This window comes from Ananas comosus, linkage group 18 (assembly GCF_001540865.1).
Source record: "Ananas comosus cultivar F153 linkage group 18, ASM154086v1, whole genome shotgun sequence".
In the NCBI taxonomy this organism is placed as follows: Eukaryota; Viridiplantae; Streptophyta; class Magnoliopsida; order Poales; family Bromeliaceae; genus Ananas; species Ananas comosus.
Genome location: NC_033638.1, coordinates 6,802,548 through 6,829,909, shown reverse-complemented (window position 1 = coordinate 6,829,909; position 27,362 = coordinate 6,802,548). Strand labels below are relative to the sequence as shown.

At 35.5% G+C, this 27,362-nt stretch overlaps 4 protein-coding genes across 9 annotated transcripts; 1 reads left to right on the top strand and 3 right to left on the bottom strand.

Moving 5' to 3' along the window:
• On the bottom strand, positions 1,114-2,463 carry LOC109723779 (aspartic proteinase CDR1-like). The gene has a single exon (XM_020252263.1). The coding sequence runs from the start codon at positions 2,461-2,463 to the stop codon at positions 1,114-1,116; it is 1,350 nt and encodes a 449-aa protein (XP_020107852.1).
• Positions 7,103-8,161, bottom strand: LOC109723778 (aspartic proteinase nepenthesin-2-like). The gene has a single exon (XM_020252262.1). It carries the CDS (start codon positions 8,159-8,161, stop codon positions 7,103-7,105), a length of 1,059 nt encoding a protein of 352 aa, XP_020107851.1.
• LOC109723777 (aspartic proteinase CDR1-like) lies at positions 10,286-11,665 on the top strand. The gene has a single exon (XM_020252261.1). It carries the CDS (start codon positions 10,286-10,288, stop codon positions 11,663-11,665), a length of 1,380 nt encoding a protein of 459 aa, XP_020107850.1.
• LOC109724098 (protein BUD31 homolog 2) lies at positions 13,782-21,433 on the bottom strand. 6 transcript variants are annotated; one of them, XM_020252773.1, is made up of 5 exons: positions 21,216-21,433; positions 18,041-18,105; positions 14,742-14,885; positions 14,464-14,651; positions 13,782-14,032 (listed from the first exon to the last, which is right to left on the bottom strand). In XM_020252773.1, exons 3-5 carry the CDS (start codon positions 14,833-14,835, stop codon positions 13,877-13,879), a joined length of 438 nt encoding a protein of 145 aa, XP_020108362.1. In that variant the 5' UTR covers positions 14,836-14,885; positions 18,041-18,105; positions 21,216-21,433; the 3' UTR covers positions 13,782-13,876. The 6 variants fall into 6 exon arrangements, with proteins under 6 accessions (XP_020108362.1, XP_020108364.1, XP_020108366.1 ...); XM_020252775.1 differs by having other exon boundaries at positions 18,041-18,067; XM_020252777.1 differs by having other exon boundaries at positions 18,041-18,056.

The window sequence follows — 27,362 nt, the reverse complement described above, 5'->3', positions numbered from 1 at the left end:
TTGTAATAGGCGTAGTTCGACCAAATCAAATAGCAATCTTGTGAGAGGCACGACTTGATCGATTAACCATCTTTGTGATAGGCACAGTTTGACCCAATCAAATCGCCTTAAAAGTATTCCGGCTCGCATATGCTGTTTTGACGTTCATTGACTTGATATGGGTTCTTACCCAAATTAATCAAACCAGATTAATTGCATAAATGATTGAATTTGAACCAAGCCCAACATAAGTATGAACTAAACTTGAACTTAATTAAAAAAATTAAAAAAGAGTTGGGAGGTAAGTCTAAATCAAATCGCCTTAGGCACAAACTCGAATTGAACCAAACCTAAATTGACAATGAGTCACACCGACGATGGATCGAAGGTAAACAAAACCAAAGTTGGCGAACCAAACGTAACAAGGTGAACCGAGCCCATATTGGAGAATCAAGCCAACCGGTTCAAATTAAAGGTCTGAACCGAACCAAATCATGAACCTTTAAGAATAATTTTTTATTTGTCTAAGAATATTATTGGAATAAAATAAATTAACTGAGAGACAAAAAAATAGTTAGTAAAAAATGAACCGAGGCCCGTGCAGTTAGGCCATATTGGACCTAGCTCTTTAACTTTCTGAAGTCAACACTTTATAAATTTTTAATTATTTTCATTTAAATTATTTATGTAATTGAAAGATGCAACTCTCTCTCTCTCTAATAGAACACTCTAGAATGCTCTCTTTCTTTCTAATTTTCTAGAAAACTTAAGGAACAAATGATCTCTACTTGCTAATAGAGTACTTTAGAGAGTTCTGAAAACAAGTACTCTAAAATACTCTAGAGTGCTCAAGTACATAGGTTGAGAGCCTATAAATAGGTGTGAAGCTTCCACACCAAACGTGTGTGTGAGGAAGTATTGTGATGTATAGTGAAATAGTGAAGTGAGTGTGTGAGGCCTGTAGTCTTTTGAATGTATGTATTGGTGAGTGTGTGGATTAGAATAATTTATATGTGAGAGTTGTTTTGTCTCTAATAAAGAGAATTTTATTATTAAAGTAATTTGACAAACATTAATTTTATATCTGAAGTTTGTTCAAATTAAATTATTAGTAGAGAAAAAAGACTTGTTGAATTAGGCTATGTCTCTAAGACAATCATGCGGAGCAAAGGCTAGCAAATTGTGTGCAGTATCAAATCTCATCCAGGTGTTGAACTGCTGCTTCGCTCCAAGCACGCTCACCCTGCCGCCCGGCATCACGGCGAGGCAGAATCTGTGCTCTCTGGTAAAATTTACGAACAGTCCCGACTGCCGTATGTGGTAACTCGCGCCGTCTCCGAAGTGCAGGGTCATAGTCGGCAACTCGTGCTCGATTCCCCTCACCATTTTATAGCATAGCCGAAATGGCAAGCCAGAATCATTCACAGGACGAAGATTGAGCCGGAGGCGGAAATAATCCTTCATCGTATCTTCCACCCGATCGAATGCGTGGGTGGTTAGATGCGTCGCGGCGGCTCCCGAATCTACTTGGAAACCGCCATTTCCAACACTTTGGCGCGCGAAGGTCCCTCTCGGGAACCGCAGGCGCCGCCCGTTGAGGCTGATGTCCTCGACATCGAGGTAGTAGCCTTCGTCGTCGGGGTATTCTAAGATCCTCGTACTTTGGAAGCCTCCTCGCGGCGTTTTGATGTCGTGCCCGAATCGCAGGAAGCTGGTGTGGGGGGTTTCGGGCGGGAAGAAGCAGTAGGAGAAGAGACCGTTCGTGAGCGTCGCGAGCTGCTTCACCGTCGAAGTAGGGTTCCGAGACATGCTGAAGATCCCCGCGGGGCTCCCGCGATAGTTCATTTTGCTCGAGTGGGTGCAGCCGAAGACGAGGTCTCGGACGGGCACACGATGGCTAGCGCGCGCGTCTTGGAAGCTAAAGGTCTCTCTCGAGAGGGTGCCGTTGATGAAGGTATTGTCGTAGTATCGCATGTTGTATTCGCAACGATTGTCGACGCATTTGTATCGCGGGGGCCTGCATACGGGGTCGTCGCAGCCGACGACGCGGTACGTGGGGGACGATCGGGGATCGAACATGGGGGCGGATTGAGGGAAACCTCGGTGGCACGGGAGGCATTGCGTCCAAGTGAGGCCCGAGCCGGTGTCCATGTGGAGGTAATAGTTGTGCGAGCCGTTACCGGAGCCGATACCGACGGCGACCATAAATGTCGCGGCGGGCTTCGCGTGGAGAGGAGGGCGTATGACGGTGGTGAGGTTGGCTTTGTCGATCATCGTCGACTCCAGCCAGAGAACGTAAGATTTAGAGCGGTCGATCGAGCGAACGATACGTTGGAAATCGGTGAGCTTCGCATCGTAGAACGGCGAGCGCTTGGAGTCGACGTGGATAAGCTCAAGGCTAAAACCTTTCTCTCCAGTGATCAGTTGTGCATATGAAGAGTGGAGAAGAAGAGAGAAGTAGATGAGTAGGTTCAGAGGGGACATAGTGAGATAGAATACTAAGTTATTATTGTTATATGACAAGGTTTGAGGCTATTGCATGTGAATATATATATTTACAAATAAAGAGGAGTTGAAAGTTAGAGTTGGTTCATCTGATTGGACATTTTGGATTTGAGATAGGATACACTCCAAATTTGCATTATTTAAAGGTGAAAATCTGTATAAAGACCCTCAAGTATAGGTAATTTTGAAATGGTGAATATTGTTAAGTATTTTATAAATATTAGGCTAAATTATAAAAAAATTCTATAAATATCCGTTTTCTTTTTTTTCTTTTTGACTTTTAAAAACCTATAATTTGTGTCCTTAAAATTTTAGAAATGTTTTCAGGAGAGTGCGTACGGTATTAATGGAGAGGTCAAAATGATCAAATTATTCTTACTTCTTCTATAAAAAAATAATTATTTAATATATTTTTATCATTTTAAAAAATAAATTTGGTACAAATTATAAGAAATGAACGAAATAGTAATATTGAAACCCTTACGGAGGGGGCTAAATGTAACAACTTGAAATATTGAGCGGATAAAATATAAATTTTTTAAAGTTAGGGAGAAAAAATAAAAAAAAACCGATATTTATGAAAAAAAAATTTTGTAATTTAGCCTACATATTATTTTTGTTGGCAATTAATGTGTAGCATACATAATATATAAAATTTTATTGGTTGGTGTTTTATGAAGCTGCATGAATTTGAGGATATATCAACAGCCAAAAAGGATCTCTTTGTAGGGATTCCAAAGATTTATTTTCTTTTTCTTCATTTCGCTTTATCATCCCTCTCTAAACTTTTGTTTGTTTTGAATTAATATTATTTTAGCCATACATTGGGCATTTCATTAAGTTAACAATGTTTTCCCCGAACCTTATTACTTCTCATCAGAAGAAAATTTAAATTTCGCTTAATTTAAAGTAATTCTACACTATTCCTGATTCACTTGGCTAAAATAAATTAAAACTCAAAATAATAAAATTTGAGGGAGCCTAAATCAAAAGAAACAAAGTTCAATTGTCTACTTATAAAAAAAAAAATAGCATATAGTTGAGGGGGTATTCATTAAATTTCACCTTATTAAATGTTCAATCTTGTTCAGATAAGAAAATCTATGCAAAAAAAAAGAGATATGGAAATCTATAATAAAGGTAACATTTTATTTAAAATTCAGAATAAATTTTTTTTCCTTTGCAAGACAAAGTCAAATTATCCCATGTGAAAAATGTTACTTACCCTGTCATATTCTTGGTTTTTATCACTCTACAAAATTACTAGGAATTGTGTCTCATAGTGCTAGAGCCCCACTAATAAGCGCACAAGTAGGAGCTTGCAGACTGACCGTCCCTAGAGCAAGTGGCAAATTAAGGGCTTGGTGGTTGGTATCTGAGACTCAAGTTCAAATCCTAGTTGATTTACATTTCTTGCAAAGTTTATTTCTAAATAAAATAAACGAAGCGGGTAGCGTGCTATCTATCTCTCTCTCAAAAAAAAGAGAAAAAAAGTAGGAGCTTGCAGTGATATTGCAAACAAAATTTAAAAAGAAGAAGAAGAAGAAAGAAGATCACACATGAATTAGGATGTAATGTTACTAAACCCTAAAGCCAAAATCCTAAATAGAGTTCATCACAAGTAAAGGGTAAAGATTCTATCCAAATTGTGCATTTTTGCACTTTTTTTGTTCATTATTAGGCTTGTAATTAAGCAATAATATTGATGCTGATAGTTAGAGATTTTACCATATATATCTAGGGATGATCAATGCTTTCTTCAACTATTCGTTGCTTGGACTACCACTTTTATCCTTCCTCCTAAGAAAAGTTGTATATATTATTAAATAATACGAAACAAGCGTTATTTTCTAAAAGTTTAAGTTAGTAGAGAACAATATTTAAATATTTTTATATTTAATTAACACTTCCTTTCACATCTAGACTTGAATTAAATGAGAGAAAATTAATGATGCTAGGAGAATGGCGTGACTCGAACTCAAAACTTTCTATGCTGATATCATATTAAATAACACAAAATAACTATTATTCTTTAAAAGTTTAAACTAGTAAAGAACGGTGTTTAAATATCATCATAATTAACACATATATCTTCATTGGATGATGCATCATCATCTCTTACCTCTTACCCTCGATTCTCACTAAATTAACTATTCCATTAATTATAATAGGGCTTAAACAATCCATTATCCAACCTCTTGTTGATGGGACTAACTTTTAAAAAAAGATAAGTATATCTTTATAATCATTTTTCAAACAAAAGAAATGTCTTTTTATATTATAAATAATCTCACCATTGCAAATATAAATTGCTAAAATTTTAAAAAAATGCACTTCTCAACTGCAAGCAACCAGACAAATTATCTATAATTCGAATACTTTCTATTATTTTCAAGCAAACGAGATATATATAGTTGTAACTGCTGCATTTTCGATTACATTGTATTTTTATGGGACAGTTGTTTATATACTCCTAGAAAGTTTACGACTTTCTGATTTACTCCTCTTAGAAGGCTAATTTTAAAAATACCCTTTTAACGTTCCAAATTATTTCAAATATACTCTCTAGAGTTAAATGTTGTTAGTACACTGTTAGGAACAGTTGTTATTTCTGTGAAATTACTATTTTACCTTTTCAAATATACCCTTCTTCTGTCACCAACTTTTTTATTTGCTCTTAATTAAGTTAGAGGCAAAAAATATATTTTGATTTTTTGCTTTTTCAAATATACTCTTTTACCATAATCAATTTTTCTTATTTGCCTTTAAGTTAAGGACAAAAGAAGTATTTTGATTTTTTAAAAAAAATTCTGGTAAATATTTAACTTACGTTTAATTCAAGATAACTTAACGGGTGGTATTTTTGAATAACGGAGAAATATATAAGAGGTATATTCAAAACAAAAAANCTTACGTTTAATTCAAGATAACTTAACGGGTGGTATTTTTGAATAACGGAGAAATATATAAGAGGTATATTCAAAACAAAAAAAAAAAAAAGACTAGAGGTAAATTAGATATTTTCGAAATCTTGAGGAGTATATAGGCAATTATTCCTATTTTTAATTACATCTAATCAAGGGTAAACCCGCTTCGCTTATTTCATTTAGAAATAAACTTAGCTGAAAATGTGAATCAACTAGGATTCGAACTCGGAACCTCGGGTACCAACCATCAAACTCTTTACCACTTACGTTAGGGACAATCGGTGTTGCTTGTGGATATGTTGCTGCTATGCTTTGATTGTTTAGGCAAATCCCTCTTCGCTCTTAATGGTGTGAGTCATGGAACTTATATTTGAAGCAATGATAGTGTAAAAAGCCTAAAAGGGAAGTAACACACAGAAAATGGAAATTAAATTTTAAAATAGTCGGAATGACACTGGTTCACAATATTTGAGTATCTCACAAATTATATTTCATGCAGCTTTCTTATAGAATTTTTAACCATGAGAGAAACATTAGAAAACTGCTTATATTTTTAATTTTATCACTATAAATATTTTTTTAAAAGACATAACAGTATAATATAAAAGGGATAAAAATATCAAAAACTAATCAGGATTAAGTATTTAATCTATAGTTAACTATATTTTTTTAACGGATTCTAACGATAGGGACACATTCGAAAATATTTGTACTTTTGTAGAGACAACATATGAAAATTTATCTTTATAGAAATATATTTATTATTCACTATATTTGAAGGGATCTGTATGAAATTAACTCAACTTTAACCAAAAGTAAACTAAAGTAACCGCTGCGCCCATGTTATGCATGCAATGAAAAAGTCACTGAATTTGTTAGAAACTAAATTGAAAATGTTAAATAACAAAATCCAAACATTTTGAGAGTTCGATGTAGGATCGTTGGCAATAACCAATAATTTCAAAAGCTTGAGTCATTAGAAATACGCAACGAATTCACTTAAAGCGTACAGATGTAGTGCTCATGGGTCTCGATTGTGACTTAGCCCAACCAGTCTCACGCCACTTCAAACATAACTCGGCCTACCCAGTCTCATACTATTTCGATCATGACTCGGCTCAACATAACCTCTCGCCACAGAGTAGGATGCTGGCTCATTTAAACCAACATTCGATGGTTCAAAACTAGTTATAGACCATAATTTTTTGGGATAATCACCTATATACCCTTCAAAACTTCAGAAATATTTTATTTATCTTTACTTTTTTTTTCTTTCCAATATACTTCTTATATATTCCTCAGCTATTCCAAAATATTCCTACAGTTACCATCTGTTAAGTTAACTTGAATTAAACGTGAGTTAAATATCTATCAAAGTTTAAAAAAATTAAAATATCTTTTTTATCCTTAACTTAAGAGCAAAAAAAAAAAGAAAAAAAAAGTTGGAGATGATAAATAGGCATATAAGCAATTGCCCGCTAATTTTTTTTGGCTCCAATTGCCCATGATAATGCATCTGTCTATTCCAAATCCAAGTTAACTTTCACTGTTACTCAGGTTATTATTACTTGAGAAAATTTGAAAAAAAAACAAATACAAGACTTATTCAATTAAGTTGCATCACTAAGGCAATCATGCGGAGCAAAGGCTAGATTATTGCGTACTGTGTCGAATCTGAACCAAGTGTTGAGCTACTGCTTTGCTCTGAGTATGCTTATTCTCTCGCTCGGCATCATCGCGAGGCAGAAGGTCCGCTTTTCAGCGTAGTTCATAAACAGCGCCGACCGCCGTAGGTCGTAATTTGCGCCATTTCGAAAGTGCAGGGTCATGGTCGGCAACTGGTGCTGAATCCCCTGCACCATTTTATAACAGAGTCTAAGTCGCAAGCTAGAATCATTCACAGGTAGGAGGTTGAGCCGGAGGCGAAAATAATCCTTCATCACATGCTCCACCCGATCCAATGCGTGGGCAGTTAACTGCGTCACGGCGGTCCCCGAATCTACTATGAAACCGCCGGTCCCGTCGCTCCGGCGTGCGAAGGTCCTTCTCGCGAAGTGCATGCGCCGCCCGTTAACGCTGAGGTCCTCCACATCGAGGTAATAAAAGCCTTCGCGGTCATTGTACTCTAAGATCTTTGTGGAACGGAAGCCTCCTCGCGGCGGTTTGATGTCGTGCCCGAACCGCAGGAAGCTGGCACGGGTGGCACTCAGCGGGAAAAGGCAGTAAGAGAACAGGCCATGTGTGAGTGCAGCAAGCTGCTTCACTGTCGAAGTAGGATTCTGAGACATGCCGAAGATCCCTGCAGGGTTTCCATGATAGTTCATGCGGCTTGAGTGGGTGCAACCAAAGACGAGGCTTTGAACATCCACAGAATGGCTGGAATGTGCATCTTGGAAAGTAAAGGTCTCTCTCGAGAGGACACCGTCGATCGATGCATCGTAGTATTCGATATGGTACTCGCAACGATTGTTGACGCATTTGTAATGCGGGGGCTTGCATGAGGGGTCGTCGCAGCCGACGACACGATACGTGGGGGACAATTGGGGATCGAACATGGGCGCAGATTGAGGGAAACACGTGCTACACGGAAGGCACTGCGTCCACGTGAGGCTCGAGCCGGTGTCTATGTGGAGGTAGTAGTTGCGCAAGCCGTGGCCAGAGCCGATACCGATCGCGACCATGAATATCGCAGGTGCAATCGCACGAAGAGGAGGGCGTATGGCGGTAGGATTGGCTCTGAAGATCATCATCGACTCCAGCTAGAGAACGCGAGGCTTAGAATAGTCGATCGAGCGAACGATACGTTGGAAATCGGTGAGGTTCGCATCGTAGAACGGCGAGCGCTTGGAGTCGACGTGGATAAGCTCAAGGCTTAAACCTTTCTCTCCAGTGATCAGTTGTGCATATGAAGAGTGGAGAAGAATAGAGAAGTAGATGAGTAGGTTCAATGGGGACATAGTGAGATAGAATACTAAGTTTTGTTAAATTTTGTTGTATGATGAGGTTTGAGGCTATATAGTGAGTATACAAGTAAAACCTGATCTGTTCATCTCATTGGACATTTTGGATTTGATATAGAATACAATGCAAATCTATTTAACTACATTAAAGGAGGATTTGGGGGTCTATTTAATTTAATTTAACTACATTAAAGGAGGGTTTTAGGGGACCCCTCCAAATCTCCCTACTCTCTCCTTATATATATACTAGTAAATCCGCGCGATAATATGGGTAGTTATTTTAAAATTCAATCTTTAAAATTTATTATAAAAATCAATTTCAGAATAATTATAGAATGTTATGGACAAATTACAGAACAATTTTAAATAAATGCATCTATCTTCCCTAACATAAAAAATATAAGAATCTCTATCAACAATTAATAAGCTATTTTGAAATAATTCTTCAACTTTATTAAATATTTTCTCATCTTATTCTCTTTTGTTTGCTTTGATATTACTAATTTTATAAGGTTATCTATGATATTTCTAATCTTTTGAGGGGTACAAATGAAATTACCTCATGCTAATTATTCCAAATATAGCCACGTGTCTAAGAGATAAATAGTGCAATGAGCACATCCAAAATTTTTAGTAGGTATGATAGTCCCCCATTAGTCAGTGAAATGAGAAGAAAAATTTTTGATTGCATCTAGTGCGTACTAATATTTTAGTTAGTATATTTTATGTGATTCTCGCAACTAACTTTCGTAAAATATAAAATTAATGTAAACTCCATCAATCTTTTCTTTTATTTTTTAATGTACAATTCATATCTGAATTCTCAATATTATAAAATTAATATTTATATTTAATATCAACAGTCTAAACTATTTAACAATTTATTTATATATTTTAAATTTTATAATAAAAAATAACAAAGTAGATTGAAATTTCAAAAAATTATTTTTTTTTTTCTGTATATGAAAAGGAAAAAAATTTTAAGAGAGAGGGGAAAAAAAAATCCCTTCGATCTCCCCTTGCTGGGCCCCACCCGCACGGGGCCCACCCTTCGAGCGCGTCCGTAGGCGCCCGCGCCCCGCCCCCGCCCCTGCCCCCGCTCCCGCTCCCGCTCTTGTTCGCGCTACCTCTGCCACGTGTCTCAGGATTGAGGAATAATATATCTATAATATAATATAGATAGATTATTTTATATATATATAGAGAGAGAGAGAAAGGGAGAGAGAGAGAGTTTTGAGCTAGAATATTATTGATAGCAAAAGATCTTTTTTACTATCAAATTTTTAACTTTTGGATCAATTCCTTTCATTATTTCTAAACATTGGATTAAATATTATAATCCAGTATGAACCACTTAACTCTAAAAGGACCACTCAATACTAAAGCACTAATATCATTCTAATCCTATAATTTTTCATTCAAGGGTTAAAGCAAACTGAGGATTCATATATTTATATAGATAATTCACTAAATATATATTCTCTTCTTGCTGCAATTCTTTGCCATATAAACCATCAAAATAGTCACCACTTTATTAATTGAAGATATATTGGTAAGGATATGATTATGAAAAAATTATGTTAGGTACAGTGAAAAAATATAATATTAATTTATTTGATTTGACAGTAGAAACTGTTAGCAATGTTCAAAAAATATTTGAAAATAACATAAACCAAATTTTATGGAATATCAGTAGTTTCCTTTTTTAGGTAAATAAAAAGGTTGCTTGTGGATATATTCCTTTTATCTATAAAGTGTTCCTTCACATTGGTCACATATTGCAGTGTATCTTTCAAAATCCAAAAATGTCCACCTGGTGCCAAGCTTTTGTTTGTCTGAAACCACCTTCTTCATTACATTAAGAGCAACTTCAAACCTCCCAATCATCAGCAAAGTTTATCATTCTAGGCCACCATGGCCCAGAAAATCTATCTACAACACCCTGTTCTTCTGCCTGCTGCTCTCTTATGCATCTTTCCTCTTCTCACAACTTCTGCAGCTCTACCCAAAGGGAGAGGCTTCAGCGTCGAGCTCATCGACGTCGACTCGAAGCGATCCCCATTCTACGACCCAAAACTCACCGAATCTCAACGGATCCGACGTTCCGTGGACCTCTCCAAGTCCTATGTCCTCTGGCTTGAATCGCAGATATTGTTTGGAGCCAATCTCACCACCATACGCCCCCCTCTACTCTTAAAACCGCCGGCCACATTCATGGTTGCAGTTAGTATTGGCACCGGTGACGGCATGCATTCCTACTACCTCCTGCTCGACACCGGCTCGGGACTCACTTGGACTCAGTGCTTGCCTTGCCATACATGTTTCCCACAATCTGCACCCATCTTCAACCCAACATTGTCCCCGACTTACCGTATAGTCGGCTGTAGTGATCCGTTATGCAAGCCACCGATGTATCGGTGCGTCAACGATCGGTGCGAGTACGCTATTCGTTATGGCGACAATACGTATTTTGCTAGCGGCGTCCTTTCAAGGGAGACCTTCGTTTTCCAAAATGCGCAAGTCGGCCGGTCCACGACGGTCCCAAATTTGGCCTTTGGTTGCACGCACTCGAGTCACGTCAATTTCAACGGCAATCCGGCCGGCATCTTCGGGATGAACCTCAACCCCACATCAATGGTGAGGCAATTGGCAAACCTCGCGAACGGTCGCTTCTCCTATTGCCTCGTCCCTCCCACCGCGGCCAACACCTCTACTTTCTTGCGGTTCGGGAGCGACATTAAGCTTCCTCGAGAAGCATACCAAACTACGAAAATCTTAACATATCTCAACGACGACGGCCATCACTTCATCGGTTTGGACGACATTAGCTTGAACGGTCGGCGCCTGGGATTCCCTAACGGAACTTTCGAGCGTCGGCATGATAGGACCGGCGGTTGCTTCGTGGATACAGGAGCGCGCACGACGCATCTGATCGCCCCCGCCTTTGACCACGTGATAAACGTCGTGAAGGACTACTTCCGCCATCATAATCTCGAACCGGTGAAAAATGAGAGCTCGCCCTTCAGTGTTTGCTATAAAACAGTAGAGGGCGTCGATCGCTACATGCCGTCGATGACACTTCACCTCGAAGGCGGCGCGCAGTACAACATAAGGTGGCAATATTTGTTCGTTGCAAATCAAGAGAGAGACATCTTTTGCCTTGCGCTGCTCTCGAGCAATAGACACAGCGTTCTCGGGGCTCGACAACAGCTCAACACTTGGATGAGATATGATACAGTACATAATGTCTTATCATTTGCTCCGCATGATTGCTCTCATGATGCAAATAATTAATTGATGTTTGGCTTTATATATATATGAGAGAGTTAATGATTCGACTTTTGAATCAATTATTCGTACCGTTAAATATGATTTAGTTTAGTTTGGTATTGGAGCTCATCTAACGCTATTAAATAAAATAGAGTTAGGATAAAAGCATATAGAAATATACTTCTGTATTTTTCGATAGAACCGTAGAAAATATATATATCGTAACTGACTCATCGCGATATGTGGAATACAATATTACGTACGGAAACAAACAGGATATTTTTTTAACGTTCTTTCTTACCACAAATAACACAATATTTTCGTAATCCCAAACGAAGTCTTAGAGCTTATAAAAAATAAATTTCATAATTTTTTAAAATTATAATAAAGTCAATCAAGCGGGAATAAATGAATTATCAAAATTAAACGACATCTTAAAAATGAATGACTGGAGTTATTGAATTTTATCTAGATAATGAATAGAATGTTTTATCTAAAATTTAACTGATTATGATTTTTCTACACCGTTAAACTGGTAAGGATTTTATACCAGCCGTTAAAAATTGTCAATTTTAAGATCTTTTGATCACAATGTATATAATGTCGAAAAATTATAAAATTTAGTTTCTACAAGTTTCAAATGCTCTGAATGATTTTAATAGTAAGAATCCTCAATTCGGAATCTCTATCATCAAAAACGATTTATAAGTATGAAGACAATCGTATTTATAAGAGTATAGTAATTGAATTCTCTCTCTCTCTATATATATATATATTAAGAAAAAGATCGTAAGCATTCATTTTAGATAAGCTTGATTACATTCGATGAGGTTTTGGGCAAGTCCAAAGCACGATCCCATACAAAACTTTTAAGCGAATAAAGAAAATAAAATCCAAAACATCTTAAGCCATAACAAAGAGAGAAAAGTGAAAAATATATTAATTGGTCCCAAACCCAATCACCTAACTAATAAATGGTAAGCTCATAAACATTATGGTTCATATAAAAAGAGAAAGGCCAATTTGCATAAAAAATACGTTAGTTTTAACATTTTGCAAAAGTAAGGCGTCTTTTTGAATTTTGCAGGTTTTGATCGAATTTTTAAAAAACCGACCAAAATACACTTATTCCCTTTTACATTCTCCTTTTTTTTTCTCTCGTTTTTTTCTTCTCTCTCCGAAGAGGGCGGCGTTTTTTTCTTCTTTATCTCCGAAGAGGGCGGCGGAGGCGGAGGCGGAGGCGAAGGCGGCCTGCCTTGTCTCTGTCCCGCGCACTCTCGCCCTCGCCTGTGCACCATCCTTCAGCCTTCCTCGCCTCCGACACTGCCAAGGCCGCACCTCGACACTCATCTTTTTTTTTTTTCTCTCCGACCCTCCTCCACTGCCTCCCCGGCTCTTTACAATAGTAAAGAGGGCAGCATCACGTCTTCTTCCTCTTCTTTAGTTCTCTCATTTTTTTTTTCTCTTCGACCCCCATCTACCGCCTCTGCGATCCTCCACCGACGGTAACGAGAAAAGCGCTGCATCCTCTTCCTCTGCCTTCGCCGGTGTAGGCACAGACACCGGAAATGGAAGATTTGGAGCGAGTGCGGGTGAGAGTGGAGCCAATAAAAAAAATATGTAGAAAGTAAAAAAATAATAATAATAAAGAATAAAATATAAAAAAATAATTTTTTCTATAAAAAAAATGAAGAATCAGAGAGAAAAGAAAAAAATGATGAATTTGCACTGTTTTAGGATAATATTGTACTGTTCCAGAAGAACGTTGCACTATTTTAGAGAAAATTAACAATGCATCCAGTCTACAAAGTCACTTAGGTTGCGTTTGGTTCGGGTATAAAAAAGAACTGCTAGTTTCAAGAATAGATACAAGTTCAGATATAAGCAAGAACTAGACCAATTTTACGTTTGGATGAAAATTGGATTGTTCCTAAAAATAAAATAAACAGTGTTTGGATGGTTAGATTGGAACAAGAGAAATAAAAGTTGTAATTTAAAATTAAAATTATATTATGTAATTAATTAACATCTAAATATTACTTAAAAATAAATAATAAATTAATTACAAATAATAATAATTATTAATAATTAATTATAAATAATAAATTAATAATATTGGCTATCCATAACGAATATCACCAACACATAAAAGTATCACAAAATAAGCATTAGATAATGGCTATCCAGACAACAAAGAGATGCAGAAACATAATAAATGTGATTTTAGTACAGTACTTAGTCACCACTAGCACATCCTCCACATCCACAATGAACGCATTCAATAACTTTTTCTTCCCTGAGATGTTTAGGAACCCTACAGACACACGTGGTCGCAAAGTTGTGATCTCGCGTCTGCATGCAGCGAAGGCAGCAAAGGCGCTCGTAGCCCGGCTGTATATGGTTAAGAGAACAAGAATTATCAGATGATGTAAAGTAACAACAAAACAAAACAGGCAATTCAGATGACAGCAATAAAGCACAACTAAAAAAAGAATTAAGTTTGATGAAAAATGAAGAGAAAACTGAAGGAATTGCGTGACACCAATATTATACATCAACAAAGAGTAGCAGTATTGCAATATAAAACTACTTGCTAGAAGCACAACAAAGATTTTTTTTTCTTTTCAATATAATTTGCATATTTATATATATGCATTAATCAAGCAATAAAAGGGCATAATGTAAGTAAAGAAACACGTTCTCTCAAGAAGTTCACCGCAGGTTGATTGTTGACATCTGAGAAGTACAAAACTTCGAAAATATAAAAAGACGGGTTAAAAAAAAATCTTAAGGATGATTTAGAAATAGACTAAGATGCTTACTTTTTTCCATTTTGCGATTAGATTACGGTCTGCATAGCCCTGATCGAGGCAGAATTCATACAATTCCTTTGATATCTCCTTCCTCCTATGGTAAAGGTCATATATGTAACGGCTCTTCTGATGTGCAATTCGAAATATAGGCCAAAGTGCTTCGCATTTTCTCTTCCCATCATGTGGATCATTTTCAGCTGCTCAGAATAACATACAGATAAGCATCGAAAACATGGTCTTTTTGTATAAGTTTTGTATAAGGGAAGTAAATAGATGAAATCACTGACCTTCTCTCATTTTTGCTTCTAATTCACGAAGCGTAGGCTCAATAAGCTCCCATCCTTCTGGATATTTCACCCTGCTCGTCTTTATCTTAGGCATGGTGCTTAGAGGACAAGTGCTTCCCTCCTCAGATTTTCAGATAGCAAATGCTGCCACATTGACAAGCAACACAAAAGCTATATTAAGAGTTTTGCTTATTGTATGAGAACAAGTGTTATTCCAGATCACTTCTGATGCAAATTGTTGCTGTTATTGCCCACGACGGCACATCTCAAGTCATGGAGTAAATGCTTTTCCTTTCTTTTTCCATCAAACTTAGTTGCACGTTAGTACATGGGTTAAAATACATTCTACGTTCTTTCCAATTTTTCAAATGTTTGCTGAAACATAGATAGCTAAGCAGTGGCAGTTTAACAGGCAAGGAATATGTTGCATGAAAATAAAAAAGGAAAATTACATAAAAAGAGAAAATTTGGTGAAAATTCTAGGATGCCAAAATTTTATTACACTTACCAACTGGACTTCTAAAACTCTATCATTCTTTGAACTTGGGAAGGTTTTAAATCCAATTTATTTATAATAAATCATTCTTTTCTCCTCCACTTTCCAAAAAAGAATATTAATATAGATAAGCAAGCAAACAATGATAGAACTTACAGTGGAGATAGGTTCCGAAGAAGAGCATTAAACCTAAGAGGACTCACTTTCGACGAACTAAATGCAATGCGGAACAGAGACAAATAAACAGATGAATGTGGCATAGATGAGCCAAACTATTTTGGAGGGAGTATGTTTTCCTAAAAGCCGGGTAATAAAACACATAAAATCAATCCCAGCATGACGCGAACTTGGTTGCTTAAATTTGAACGAAACAAGTCTAAATGACTAATAAGCATAACTCAAGGCATGGAAAGAATTTATTTTGCAGAATCGCAAGCAGCAATCCAAGCGAAAGAAGCAAGTAAATGCACCGCATCGAAGAACCGCATCAGTAGTGCAAGATAGATAAAAATTGAAGGATAAGACTTGTTGAGTGATTTGAAGCTAAGAAAACCTTAATAATCGAGATTTGCGACGGTAAACTTATACACGAAGAACATAAGAGGGGCTAGGGTTTCAGGGGGAAGAATCTGCTGTGAGAGGGTCAAGTTCTGAGCAAACAAGTTATGCAATTTAGTCTCCAATTATTCTCATATATTGCAAGTTCATCCTTCACTATCAAAGAATCCGAGTTTTTTTTAAAATGACCATTTTACCCTTGATCCTGTAAAATGAGTTCCTTGTTTCAGTAGTTCAAACAGAAATAAAAAGGTCATATTATAAAGAAAAAGGCAAGTGTTCTCAGATTCTTTTCTTTTTTTCTTTTTTTTAGCGGCTAGGAATGGAGTTCCAGTATATGACGAAGTTCAAGGATCGAATTTTAAATGAACAGTTCAGGAAGAAAGCCATAAAATCGGGATTGTTCAGGTACTTCCATACATTCTGCCCTTATTTAATTCCAGTTAAAGTGATAGATTTCTTAAGGCCCACAAAATTAGCTATAGTCCTGGCAAAATTATGTAAATCGCAGATCATAATTATATTATGTACATCTGATTCATATAGGGTCAGACACAAGATATAGATATCAATGCTATCCCTCGGCAAGAAGATGACAGGGCAAATTGTTTTGACATACTTCATGAACTACTTATTCTTTTGCAACTGCAAGTATAATTGTTTGTTCCGTAAAAGAAATTCAAACAAATATCAACTATGATTATTCAGATATATACCAAAAGAATCTCGAACAGCATGCATGTGTAAACATTCTTGGTTCCTTTCTGGTGAAAAATGATGCTTAACCTACATTATTCTACAATTATTATGATGTCTATTGTGTGTGCAATGTGAGTGAAAAACTTGACTAGATATTCAGGTAAAATGATAAAACAGAGACAGTTTATTCTCAATTATTATAAACATATCCACTGTACTGAAGCTGCTTGTCAACACTTTCTAAGTTTTCTGGAATCAAAAGCCAAAATCATTCTTAGGCCTGAGGCAACAACAAGACTTAGGAACCATTAGAGAAGACTTGAATATACAACTATTCATTAGGTAACAATCAACGAAAAACTTCATTTCAGAGCAAGAAAAAATACAGGCAATATTAATGGAGTAAACGATGTCATTTTTCTCCACTTTCCTTAAAGGTTTCATAGCAGAGTCCTCATGGAAACTCGATATGATCTATGTCTACATGTGGATCCCTGAAACATTCAACAAGTTATCAGGGTTGTTCTTCATCTTAAAAAACAATATTTCTATTCTGTAGCACACAATCAAATGTTTATGGTCAAGAATCTGGCAGTCCACCCTGTGTTCATTGAATACTTTACAACTCATTAGTTAATACACTGAACAGAAGAATTAAAATGTTGATAAAGCCAATGAAGTAGTATCATAACCATCAGAAGCATCAAAAGTTGCATCATAAACAAGCATATAATCTTTACAATGAGGAGTTCCTCCGTTGAACTGTAATTAATGAAACCAATACTAACTAGATGGCACAAAGCTTTGTCCACGGTCATCCAAAATAATTGTCTAATTAATTTTGAGAAAAGGGTGGATTTATATAGGACCAGATCTTATATAAAAATATAGAGTTCTAAAGAAAAAATAAAATAAGAAAAGGGAAAACTTCAAGCTGAGGATATAGTAAAGGAGTAGGGCTACTATACTCTTATGAGTATAGAGCCCTTCGTACTCATAAGTTGTTTTCGATAAGGGGGCTTCCAAATCGACGATCCACTCCGTTAAATATGATCTAGAGTATTTCAAACTTCTAAAAAATAAAATTCTCAATTTTTTGAAATCATAATAAAGTCCATCAAACAGGCATAAAATGAACAGTCAAAATCGAACGATATCCTAAAAATGGATGATTGGATCATTCAATTTAAGATTGGTGTTATTGATCTTTATCTAGGTAGTGAATAGAATTTTCTATCAAAAATTCAAACTATTCCAATTCTTTTACACCGTTAAACTAGCAAGTGTCCCATACCGGCCGTTAAAAATTGTCAATTTTGTGAGCTTTTGATCATAAGGTAAATGATGTCGAAAAATTATGAAATTTGATTTCTAGAAGTTTTAAATGCTCTAGATAATGTTTAACGGTATGAATCGTCGATTCGGAAGCTCTATCATCGAAAACGGCTTATGAATACGAGGGCGATCGTACTCATAAGAGTATAGTAGTCAGACTCATAGTAAAGTAATGCACAATAAGAGCCGAGAAGGTAGAATTGGTACTAACCTTGTTTCTCTCAAATCTTCAGATCTCCTTGTCAACCAGAAAGTAACACTATTAGATCAATCCACCTTGCAATAATTTGTTAAGTTAATATCATACTTGATCAGGATTACAGGTTTGTACAACTACACTAAAATACTAGAAATATATAGCTTTTATAAACGGGCTTTTTAAAAATCATAACAAAAGGTATGCTAAATATTTATAATCACCACAAATTCTGCAAACTGCATAACAACAAAAGAAATGTATAAAACTGAAAAAACTGTGAGGAGTTTCTTGAGATAATTTTCCGATATCAGATGCTACTATCTACTAAAAGTGAAACTAATCTAACACAGTAGTAGATACAACGAAAAGGATAAATGGGCATAAAGTACATAAAATTACAGATAATTCGCTTGCTTGATTCTTCACTAATCTTAGAAGAGGAATCAAGTTGCCTAATTCTTCATGCTTCTTACAACAAGGATCTCCAACAAAGTTTACAAGTTTCTGCAACTAGTCACTCTTAGCAAAAGTTTATGTAAAGGTCCTTCGGCTAGCTCAGTCCAAAATTGCCATAAATTTGTTCAAATCACACAAATTAGCATCAAAATTCAGCAATAAAGTGCCGCAACAAGGAAAAATATATGTCAAAGTGCATTAATTACAATCGAACACCGATCGAACACAGATATAGACCTGGAACATCGATCGAACAGTATAAAACAGGAGCTAAACAGTAAATTAATTTAGTCCTACGATAGGCATGAAATTTGTTCAAAAAAATCACACCGACCAAGATCTAAATTGCAAAATATTCATAAAAATCGCATTAACTACGATCGAGCGAGCACCAATAGAACACGGATCGAAGAGCACAACATGTGTGAGTACCTAACCCTAGAACAAAATCACATCAAACTCTAATTAGAAGCTCAAGAAAGAAAATCCCTTATATTCTGCTCAAAAAAAAAAAACAAACATAAGAGAAAGAGAAAAAGAAAAGATGAAGATCATGGAAGACGAAGAACGAACCTGCTGAAAGCGCCGCTGCCGGAGTTCCATCGCTGCCGGGGGTGTGCGAACGGTGAAGACGGAAAAGCGTCGCCGCCTCGCCGGGGGTGTCTTCGGGCGTAGAGAGAGAGAGAGAGAGAGAGAGAGAAAGAGAGAGACAGGAATTAGGGTTCGGGAAAGGGGTCTTCGGGCGTAGAGAGAGAGAGAGAGAGAGAGAGAGAGAGAGAGAGAGGCGGCTTTGTGTGTGTAATGTGTGCAAAGGGAAAACTTCAAATACCCCCTTGTGGTTTCACTTTTTCTCACGTTAGTATCTTGTGGTTTAAAGTGTATCAAGTTAATACCATATGTTTCGCACTTTCTCACTTTAGTACCTTGTGGTTTAAAATGTATCAAGTTAGTACCATATGATTTCGCACTTTCTCACTTTAGTACCTTGTGGTTTAATATTTTATTAAGAAAAAAATAAAACCACAGGGTACTAACTTGATACAAAAATAAAACCACATGGTACTAACTTGATATAAAAATAAAATCATAGAGTACTAACTTGATACACTTTAAACCACAGGGTGCTAAAGTGAGAAAGTGCGAAACCACAGGGTATTAACTTGATACACTTTAAACCATAGGGTACTAAAATAAAAAAGTGCGAAACCGGGTTTTTGAAGTTTTCCCAAAAAAAAAAGGAAAAGAGGAATTAGGGTTAGGAAAGAAAAAGTTAAAAGTTGATGCAATATTATTCGTTAGATTTTGATTCAATTGTTAAAATTTTAAATATAAGTAGACCACTTTATAAATAAGTTGGACTTTATTTTTCAAATTGAGCTAAAAATTAAAAAATAAAAATATGTATTATTTATTTATATATAAATATAATTATATATATATATATATAATATATATATATATATATTATATTAATATAAAATAAATGTAATCAAGCTGTTATCGAGCCGAACAAGAGCGAGCTGACCCTAACTCGTGCTTAGCTTGTTTATTAAACGAGTTGGAAAATTCAGCTCGTGTTCGACTTGTTTACTAAACGAGTGAGTCGATCTCAAACTTATTTCGAGCCGAACATGAGCTGGTTCACGAACGACGAGCTGGATTGCCAACCCTGGTTCCACGGAAAAAAAAAAGAGGGAGAAAAAAAGGGAGAAAAGAAATTTTTTAAAAAAATTCGTCAACGACCTGATCAGAGGCCTCTTTTGGGTAAGGGTTAATTGCATACAGGTTCCTGCAAATATAGTAAATTACAAATATATTTCTATATTATTTGACTTTTATATATTATTTCTACAAAAGTTCTAATATTTTCAAATATGTTACTGCTATTAGAATCTTTTAGAAAAATTTAATTAGCCATAAGTTNAATTCTGCAAACTGCATAACAACAAAAGAAATGTATAAAACTGAAAAAACTGTGAGGAGTTTCTTGAGATAATTTTCCGATATCAGATGCTACTATCTACTAAAAGTGAAACTAATCTAACACAGTAGTAGATACAACGAAAAGGATAAATGGGCATAAAGTACATAAAATTACAGATAATTCGCTTGCTTGATTCTTCACTAATCTTAGAAGAGGAATCAAGTTGCCTAATTCTTCATGCTTCTTACAACAAGGATCTCCAACAAAGTTTACAAGTTTCTGCAACTAGTCACTCTTAGCAAAAGTTTATGTAAAGGTCCTTCGGCTAGCTCAGTCCAAAATTGCCATAAATTTGCTCAAATCTCACAAATTAGCATCCAAATTCAGCAATAAAGTGCCGCAACAAGGAAAAATATATGTCAAAGTGCATTAATTACAACCGAACACCGATCGAACACAGATATAGACCTGGAACATCGATCGAACAGTATAAAACAGGAGCTAAACAGTAAATTAATTTAGTCCTACGATAGGCATGAAATTTGTTCAAAAAAATCACACCGACCAAGATCTAAATTGCAAAATATTCATAAAAATCGCATTAACTACGATCGAGCGAGCACCAATAGAACACGGATCGAAGAGCACAACATGTGTGAGTACCTAACCCTAGAACAAAATCACATCAAACTCTAATTAGAAGCTCAAGAAAGAAAATCCCTTATATTCTGCTCAAAAAAAAAAAAAAAAAAACATAAGAAAAAGAGAAAAAGAAAAGATGAAGATCATGGAAGACGAAGAACGAACCTGCTGAAAGCACCGCTGCCGGAGTTCCATCGAGATATGCGAACGGCAAAGAATGCGCTGCCGGGGGTGTGCGAACGGTGAAGACGGAAAAGCGTCGCCGCCTCGCCGGGGGTGTCTTCGGGCGTAGAGAGAGAGAGAGAGAGAGAGAGAGAAAGAGAGAGACAGGAATTAGGGTTCGGGAAACGGGTCTTCGGGCGTAGAGAGACAGAGAGAGAGAGAGAGAGAGAGGCGGCTTCGTGTGTGTAATGTGTGAAAAAAAAAGGGAAAACTTCAAATACCCCCTTGTGGTTTCACTCTTTCTCACTTTAGTATCCTGTAGTTTAAAGTATATCAAGTTAGTACCATATGGTTTCGCACTTTCTCACTTTAGTATCTTGTAGAAATGTATCAAGTTAGTACCATGTGGTTTCGCACTTTCTCACTTTAGTGCCTTGTGGAGTTGTGGTTTAATATTTTATTAAGAAAAAAATAAAACCACAGGATACTAACTTGATACAAAAATAAAACCACATGGTACTAACTTGATATAAAAATAAAATCATAGAGTACTAACTTGATACACTTTAAACCACAGGGTGCTAAAGTGAGAAAGTGCGAAACCACAGGGTACTTACATACACTTTAAACCACAGGGTACTAAAATAAAAAAGTACGAAACCGGGTTTTTGAAGTTTTCTCAAAAAAAAAAAAAAAGGAAAAGAGGAATTAGGGTAGAAAAGAAAAGGTTAAAAGTTGATGCAATATTATTCATTAGATTTTGATTCAATTGTTAAAATTTTAAATATAAGTGGACCGCTTTATAAATAAGTTGGACTTTATTTTTCAAATTGAGCTAAAAAATTAAAAAATAAAAATATGTATTATTTATTTATATATAATATAATTATATATATTTATATATATATAAATATAATATATATATAAATTATATTAATATAAAATAAATGTAATCAAGCTGTTATCGAGCCGAACAAGAGCGAGCTGACCCTAGCTCGTGCTTAGCTCGTTTATTAAACGAGTTGGAAAATTCAGCTCGTGTTCGACTTGTTTACTAACCGAGCGAGTCGATCTCAAACTTATTTCGAGCCGAACATGAGCTGGTTCACGAACGACGAGCTGGATTGCCAACCCTGGTTCCACGGAAAAAAAAAAGAGGGGGAAAAAAAGGGAGAAAAGAAATTTTTTAAAAAAATTCGTCAACGACCCGATCAGAGGCCTCTTTTGGGTAAGGGTTAATTGCATACAGGTCCCTGCAAATATAGTAAATTATAAATATATTTCTATATTATTTGACTTTTATATATTATTCCTACAAAGTTCTAATATTTTCGAATATGTCCCTGCTATTAGAATCTTTTAGAAAAATTAATTAGCCATAAGTTAAATACTTAATTTTGATTAGTTTTTGATATTTTAACCCTTCTTATATTATACTGTTGTGACTTTTAGAGGGACATATTTGTGATAACAAAATTAAAAACAAATAGTTTTCTAACGGTTCTCTAATAGTAACAAACCAGAAGGACATATTTAAAAATATTAGAACTTTTACAGGAATATTATATGAAAGTTAAACTTTATAGGGATATATTTGCAATTTACTATATTTACATAGTCTAGTATGCATTTAACCCTTTGGGTAAAATACTTAATAAAAGAAAGAAAAAAGAAAAAAAAGCTTAATTATAAAATAAGGGGAGGAGAATTGTTTATATATTTTTGAAATACTCTTTTAACGTTCTAACTTTTTTTCAATTATACCCTTAATAAGAGTTAAATATTTTGACGAAAATATTAACGATGATGATGTGATAGGATTATTTCATATTAAAAATGCTTTAATTTTCGTACATGAATATTTTTTTTGATTTCTTTTGAATTTTGATACTTGAACATGTGATTGAAGAAATTTAAATCGGCCTAAAAATGTACTATCTCAATATGTCATCGTTCAAATTAAAGCAATTCTAACGCAATGACCTATTTGAGATAGAACTAAAGTATAAAATTGATATTGTAAATATTTTATGCAGAGGTTATTGAAACATAAGATAATGTGCAAGGGGGCTTCATAATTAATTAAGAGAAAAGAAAGCGAAATCCTACTGACACACTCTAAAATTGTGTGTAAATCATACTCCTCTTCATCCGTTCTCACGATCTGTAAAGGTAATTCAAATAAAGGAACGAGAGAATATAAGAAGAAAAAGCATCAATATTTTACATATTAAAAAGGCAAGTAGCAGAACTAAAAAAGTAGAACTGATAGAGGAATTAGTCAGTATGAAATATAGTCAACAAAATATGTAATTAGAAAAAGAACTAGCTACAATCTAGAGAAGAGACAAAAAACTAAGTGATGAGATACACCAATAGAAAAAGAAACAACCAACTCAAATCAAAGGGAACCCTTCCAAATGAAAATATCTAATCTGCTGGTTCTTTTTTCTACAAAAGGTTTCTTTTAAAAAATATCTTTTTTTTTCTACTAATTAAGTGTAAAAACTGAATAGATAAGAACAAATAGAGAATCTATTAAACATAATGAATCCACAATATTTCTTGCCACGTGGCAAGAAACCCTTCATTCTTAGGTTAATAGATAATATCCATCTCTTATATGAATCCCCAATATAAAATTTACGTTTCTGCTCCACTTCTAAATGCTTAACCGTTTACCTCTCTATATTTAATTACATGCATTATATTCCACCAATTAGTGAGCTTTGTAACTCCAATCCACTCCTCTCCACCATTAATCAGCACTTCTAAATGCTATGCTAAACCCTTCACCTCTCCACATTTAATTACATGCATCATATTCTATCAATTAGTAAGCTTTGTAACTCCAATCCACTCCCCTCCACTATTAATCTCCACTTCTAAATGCTCAATCTTTCACATCTCCACATTTAATTACATACATTATATTTCACCAATTAGTGAGTTTTGTAACTCCAATCCACTCCCCTCCACCATTAATCCCCTCACCCCCTCTTTCTTGTATGATATGTTATTTTTCATGCAAAAAGGAACATTATCATCTAATCTCTCACCCCACACTTATCTCCTTCTCTCTATCTCATTGTGTTAACAAAGATTATGAGGATGATGAAGAAGAAGAGCATGCGAAGAACGTTCTCTCCTTCAAAAAATATCGTCCTGTAAAGTCCAGCCGCGCCTCATATAAGTGCTCGCTGTGCCAGTCTGCACTGGAGTCGTCGCTCGCCGTGAACCGCCACCGCCTTGGCTGCCTCCTCGCACGGCTCCCGCGTGCCGGCAACTAGGCCGAGAGGAGCGCCGTCCTAGCCTCCTCTTTGCGGAGACGTTGCGCGGGAGCTTGCTTATCAAGAATTGCAGGAACTTTTTGGTAAATCAAATTGTTTAAGAATTAGGGTTTCTGTGGTTGATGTGATGGCAAGACTGTGTCTGTTTAGATATCGCAGTTTGGTGATGCAGATGAGGTATTTGTTCATAGGTTACAATAGAAATCCAGAAATGACTCGGCGCAGGGAGCAACTACCAGCTGAAAATTAAGAAGATGTATGAGATTTGGATGAGTAAGAGAAGTGCTCCAAAAAAATATTAGTTTTTTTAAAATTGATGTTTTTTGTTTTATTTTCATATTATGATCATTTTTTTGAGTAGACACTGTTGTGGGCAAAATTTCTTTCGTAGATTAAAAGGTATGATGCGGAGATTTGGAGCCTGAGACGCGAACCAAAATTTTCTTAAGCCAGATACGTTAAGTTATTATTTATGTATTTCATATGCTTCTAACTATTATTTTATTTTTTTAACAACTGAATTTAGTCATGCAAATTGACTGTGCTTAAACATGGTATAGCTTCCTATAAGCTGTAAATATAAATTTTATTAAAATATTAAAAATTTATTTCTATTATCTACCCACTGCATCGCGCGGGTCTCTACACTAGTGTAATAGATAGCAAAAGAACACCCAATTTAAAGATGAAAAAAGAAAAAAGAAAGTAGCAGCAACATGAATGTGACCGGCAACATGAACAACAACATTATTTTATTGTGTAGTAGATGGAACATATCAATAGTATGAATAGCGCAGACAATATAAACAACAATCCAGTAACAATAAACTTAATTACAATTTTCTTTTCTTCATAATTTTATTAAAATGACTATCACCAACACAAAGAAAAGGGCAAAACAATAAAGAAAGACACCTAAACATTGGACAGAATTCAAGTCTAAACGTAGACAAAGACTCTTTCTGAAATTCAAGATGCAAAACCAACCTAATAACATACTTAGTAGGTTAGGAAAAAAAAGAGAGAACAAATTGTATTCAATAATCTTCGTCAAACGGGAGAAATGCTAGACCTTGTAATAACTAGGAGGTGTTTTCGGATCATCACTAGTCATTGTTGTTGTTTCTGCAGTACCTGATGTTGCCGAATGTCCAGTGGGTTCTTCTTCCATCGGATCAACATTAGGGGGATTAATGAAAGTGCAATATTTACCAATACTTTCATTAATTTCCTTTAAGACAGTGACAATTTATTTTTTTTTCTTCAACTAAAAAATTATAAGACTTTTTGAGAAGATTAAAGTCCAAATAAAACATTTCGTGCTCATCTTGGTGTTCCAAATGCTCATCATAAATACGATCATGTAAGTTCTTATAATATTTCTTATCCTCAAAATTAAGATCTCTAACTTCAAATTCCAATTCTTTACAAAGCCTCTTAACAGCTGCACATGCGGCGTCCTCTTTAGCTTGGTTCGACTCAGAAATTGAAGCACCATAACATATAATTATCAACATAAATCGGCTACTTTCACATCAATATAAGAACAGAATCGACAATCAGCATCTATAGTCATGTGGTATCTCGGGGAAGGAAAGGAAATTTGCAAACAAATATTACGAAGAAACTGGCGAAAGCTGATGTCAACATTTATACAAGAATCCATCTCTGCAAGCAAATGCAAGTTGCCGAAATTACATGACGACCGTATATTTTAGCATAGACTTGTCTTTCAATTTAGTTAATAAATACATTACAATCAATTTATACATATTTGGAAATATACTTATAGGCAATAAATTTATAATTAAAAAAAGCACATGAAGAGATGTAATATTTATTTAAATTGTAAATATATATCTGAAACAAAACACAAATTGCTGAAAATTACTTACAGTAACAAGGAAGCAATGCAGAAGCAAACAAATGTAAAACGACTATTGCAAATCACTGTCACTTTCTTGAGGGAAAAAAAGTTATGTTAATTAAAAAAATAGTTAATGTCGGCTAGGATTACGGGTAGATAAAATTTAAAAAAAAGTATAAAAATTTTATAGTTTACAAGAAAAAAAAGATTGGGTTATTTATCAGATACAGGGAAAAATGGATGTTAGATGTGTTATTGTATAGCTGAATGTACAGGCGTTAGCGTATAGGAAGCGCTGCTGTGAAACGCTCCACTCATGGTGGATTAATCCAAAATCGAAAATGGTGACGAAAGAAGATGAAAAGACGATGGAAGAAGCGGCGGTGAGTGAAGAAATCCATCGTTTGATTCCGGCACCACAAACAGTTAGAACGAAAGAAGAAACGGCGATAGAAGAACCGGCTACAAGAAAAAGGATCCATCGTGCCCAAGGAAGAGGAAGAGGGATGGTTCGACCGGAACGTAACAGTACAAGGAAAAGGAAAGGTTTGACCCGATTTGGTTCATGCAAGGAAAGAGTGAACCAGGTTAGGTTCAAGCAAAGAAAAAAAATTGAGCCGGTTTGAGCAGGTTCACCCAGTTTGGTTCAAAAATAAGAAAGAGGGAACCTAGTTCAATTCAAGCAAAAAAGAGGGAACCTGGTTTGGTTCAAACAAGAAAAGAAAAAAACTTGAGTTGGTTCGGGCACGTTAACCTAGTTCAATCAAAAAAAGATAGAAATATATAGAGAATTTTAGCCGTTTCAGATTGACACCCACACTAAACAATCCAGTTCGGTTCAAGGAAAAAAAGATAGAAACATGTGAAGGACTTGAGCCGGTTCGGGTTGGTGCCCACACTCAACAAATCCGGTTCAGTTCAAGCAAAAAAAGGATATGCTCCCACGTGACAAGTTTAAGAGAAATAATGATAAGAATAAGAAAGAAAGAAAGA

Bases quoted from the DNA above. Each gene is read 5' to 3' on its own strand.
- LOC109723779 (XM_020252263.1), bottom strand. From the start codon at position 2,463: ATGTCCCCTCTGAACCTACTCATCTACTTCTCTCTTCTTCTCCACTCT.
- LOC109723778 (XM_020252262.1), bottom strand. From the start codon at position 8,161: ATGATGATCTTCAGAGCCAATCCTACCGCCATACGCCCTCCTCTTCGT.
- LOC109723777 (XM_020252261.1), top strand. From the start codon at position 10,286: ATGGCCCAGAAAATCTATCTACAACACCCTGTTCTTCTGCCTGCTGCT.
- LOC109724098 (XM_020252773.1), bottom strand. From the start codon at position 14,835: ATGCCTAAGATAAAGACGAGCAGGGTGAAATATCCAGAAGGATGGGAG. The intron at 14,652-14,741 runs GTCAGTGATTTC...TATTCTGAGCAG, and splicing joins AGAAGCAAAAATGAGAGAAG to CTGAAAATGATCCACATGAT. The intron at 14,033-14,463 runs GTAAGCATCTTA...AACCATATACAG, and splicing joins TAATCGCAAAATGGAAAAAA to CCGGGCTACGAGCGCCTTTG.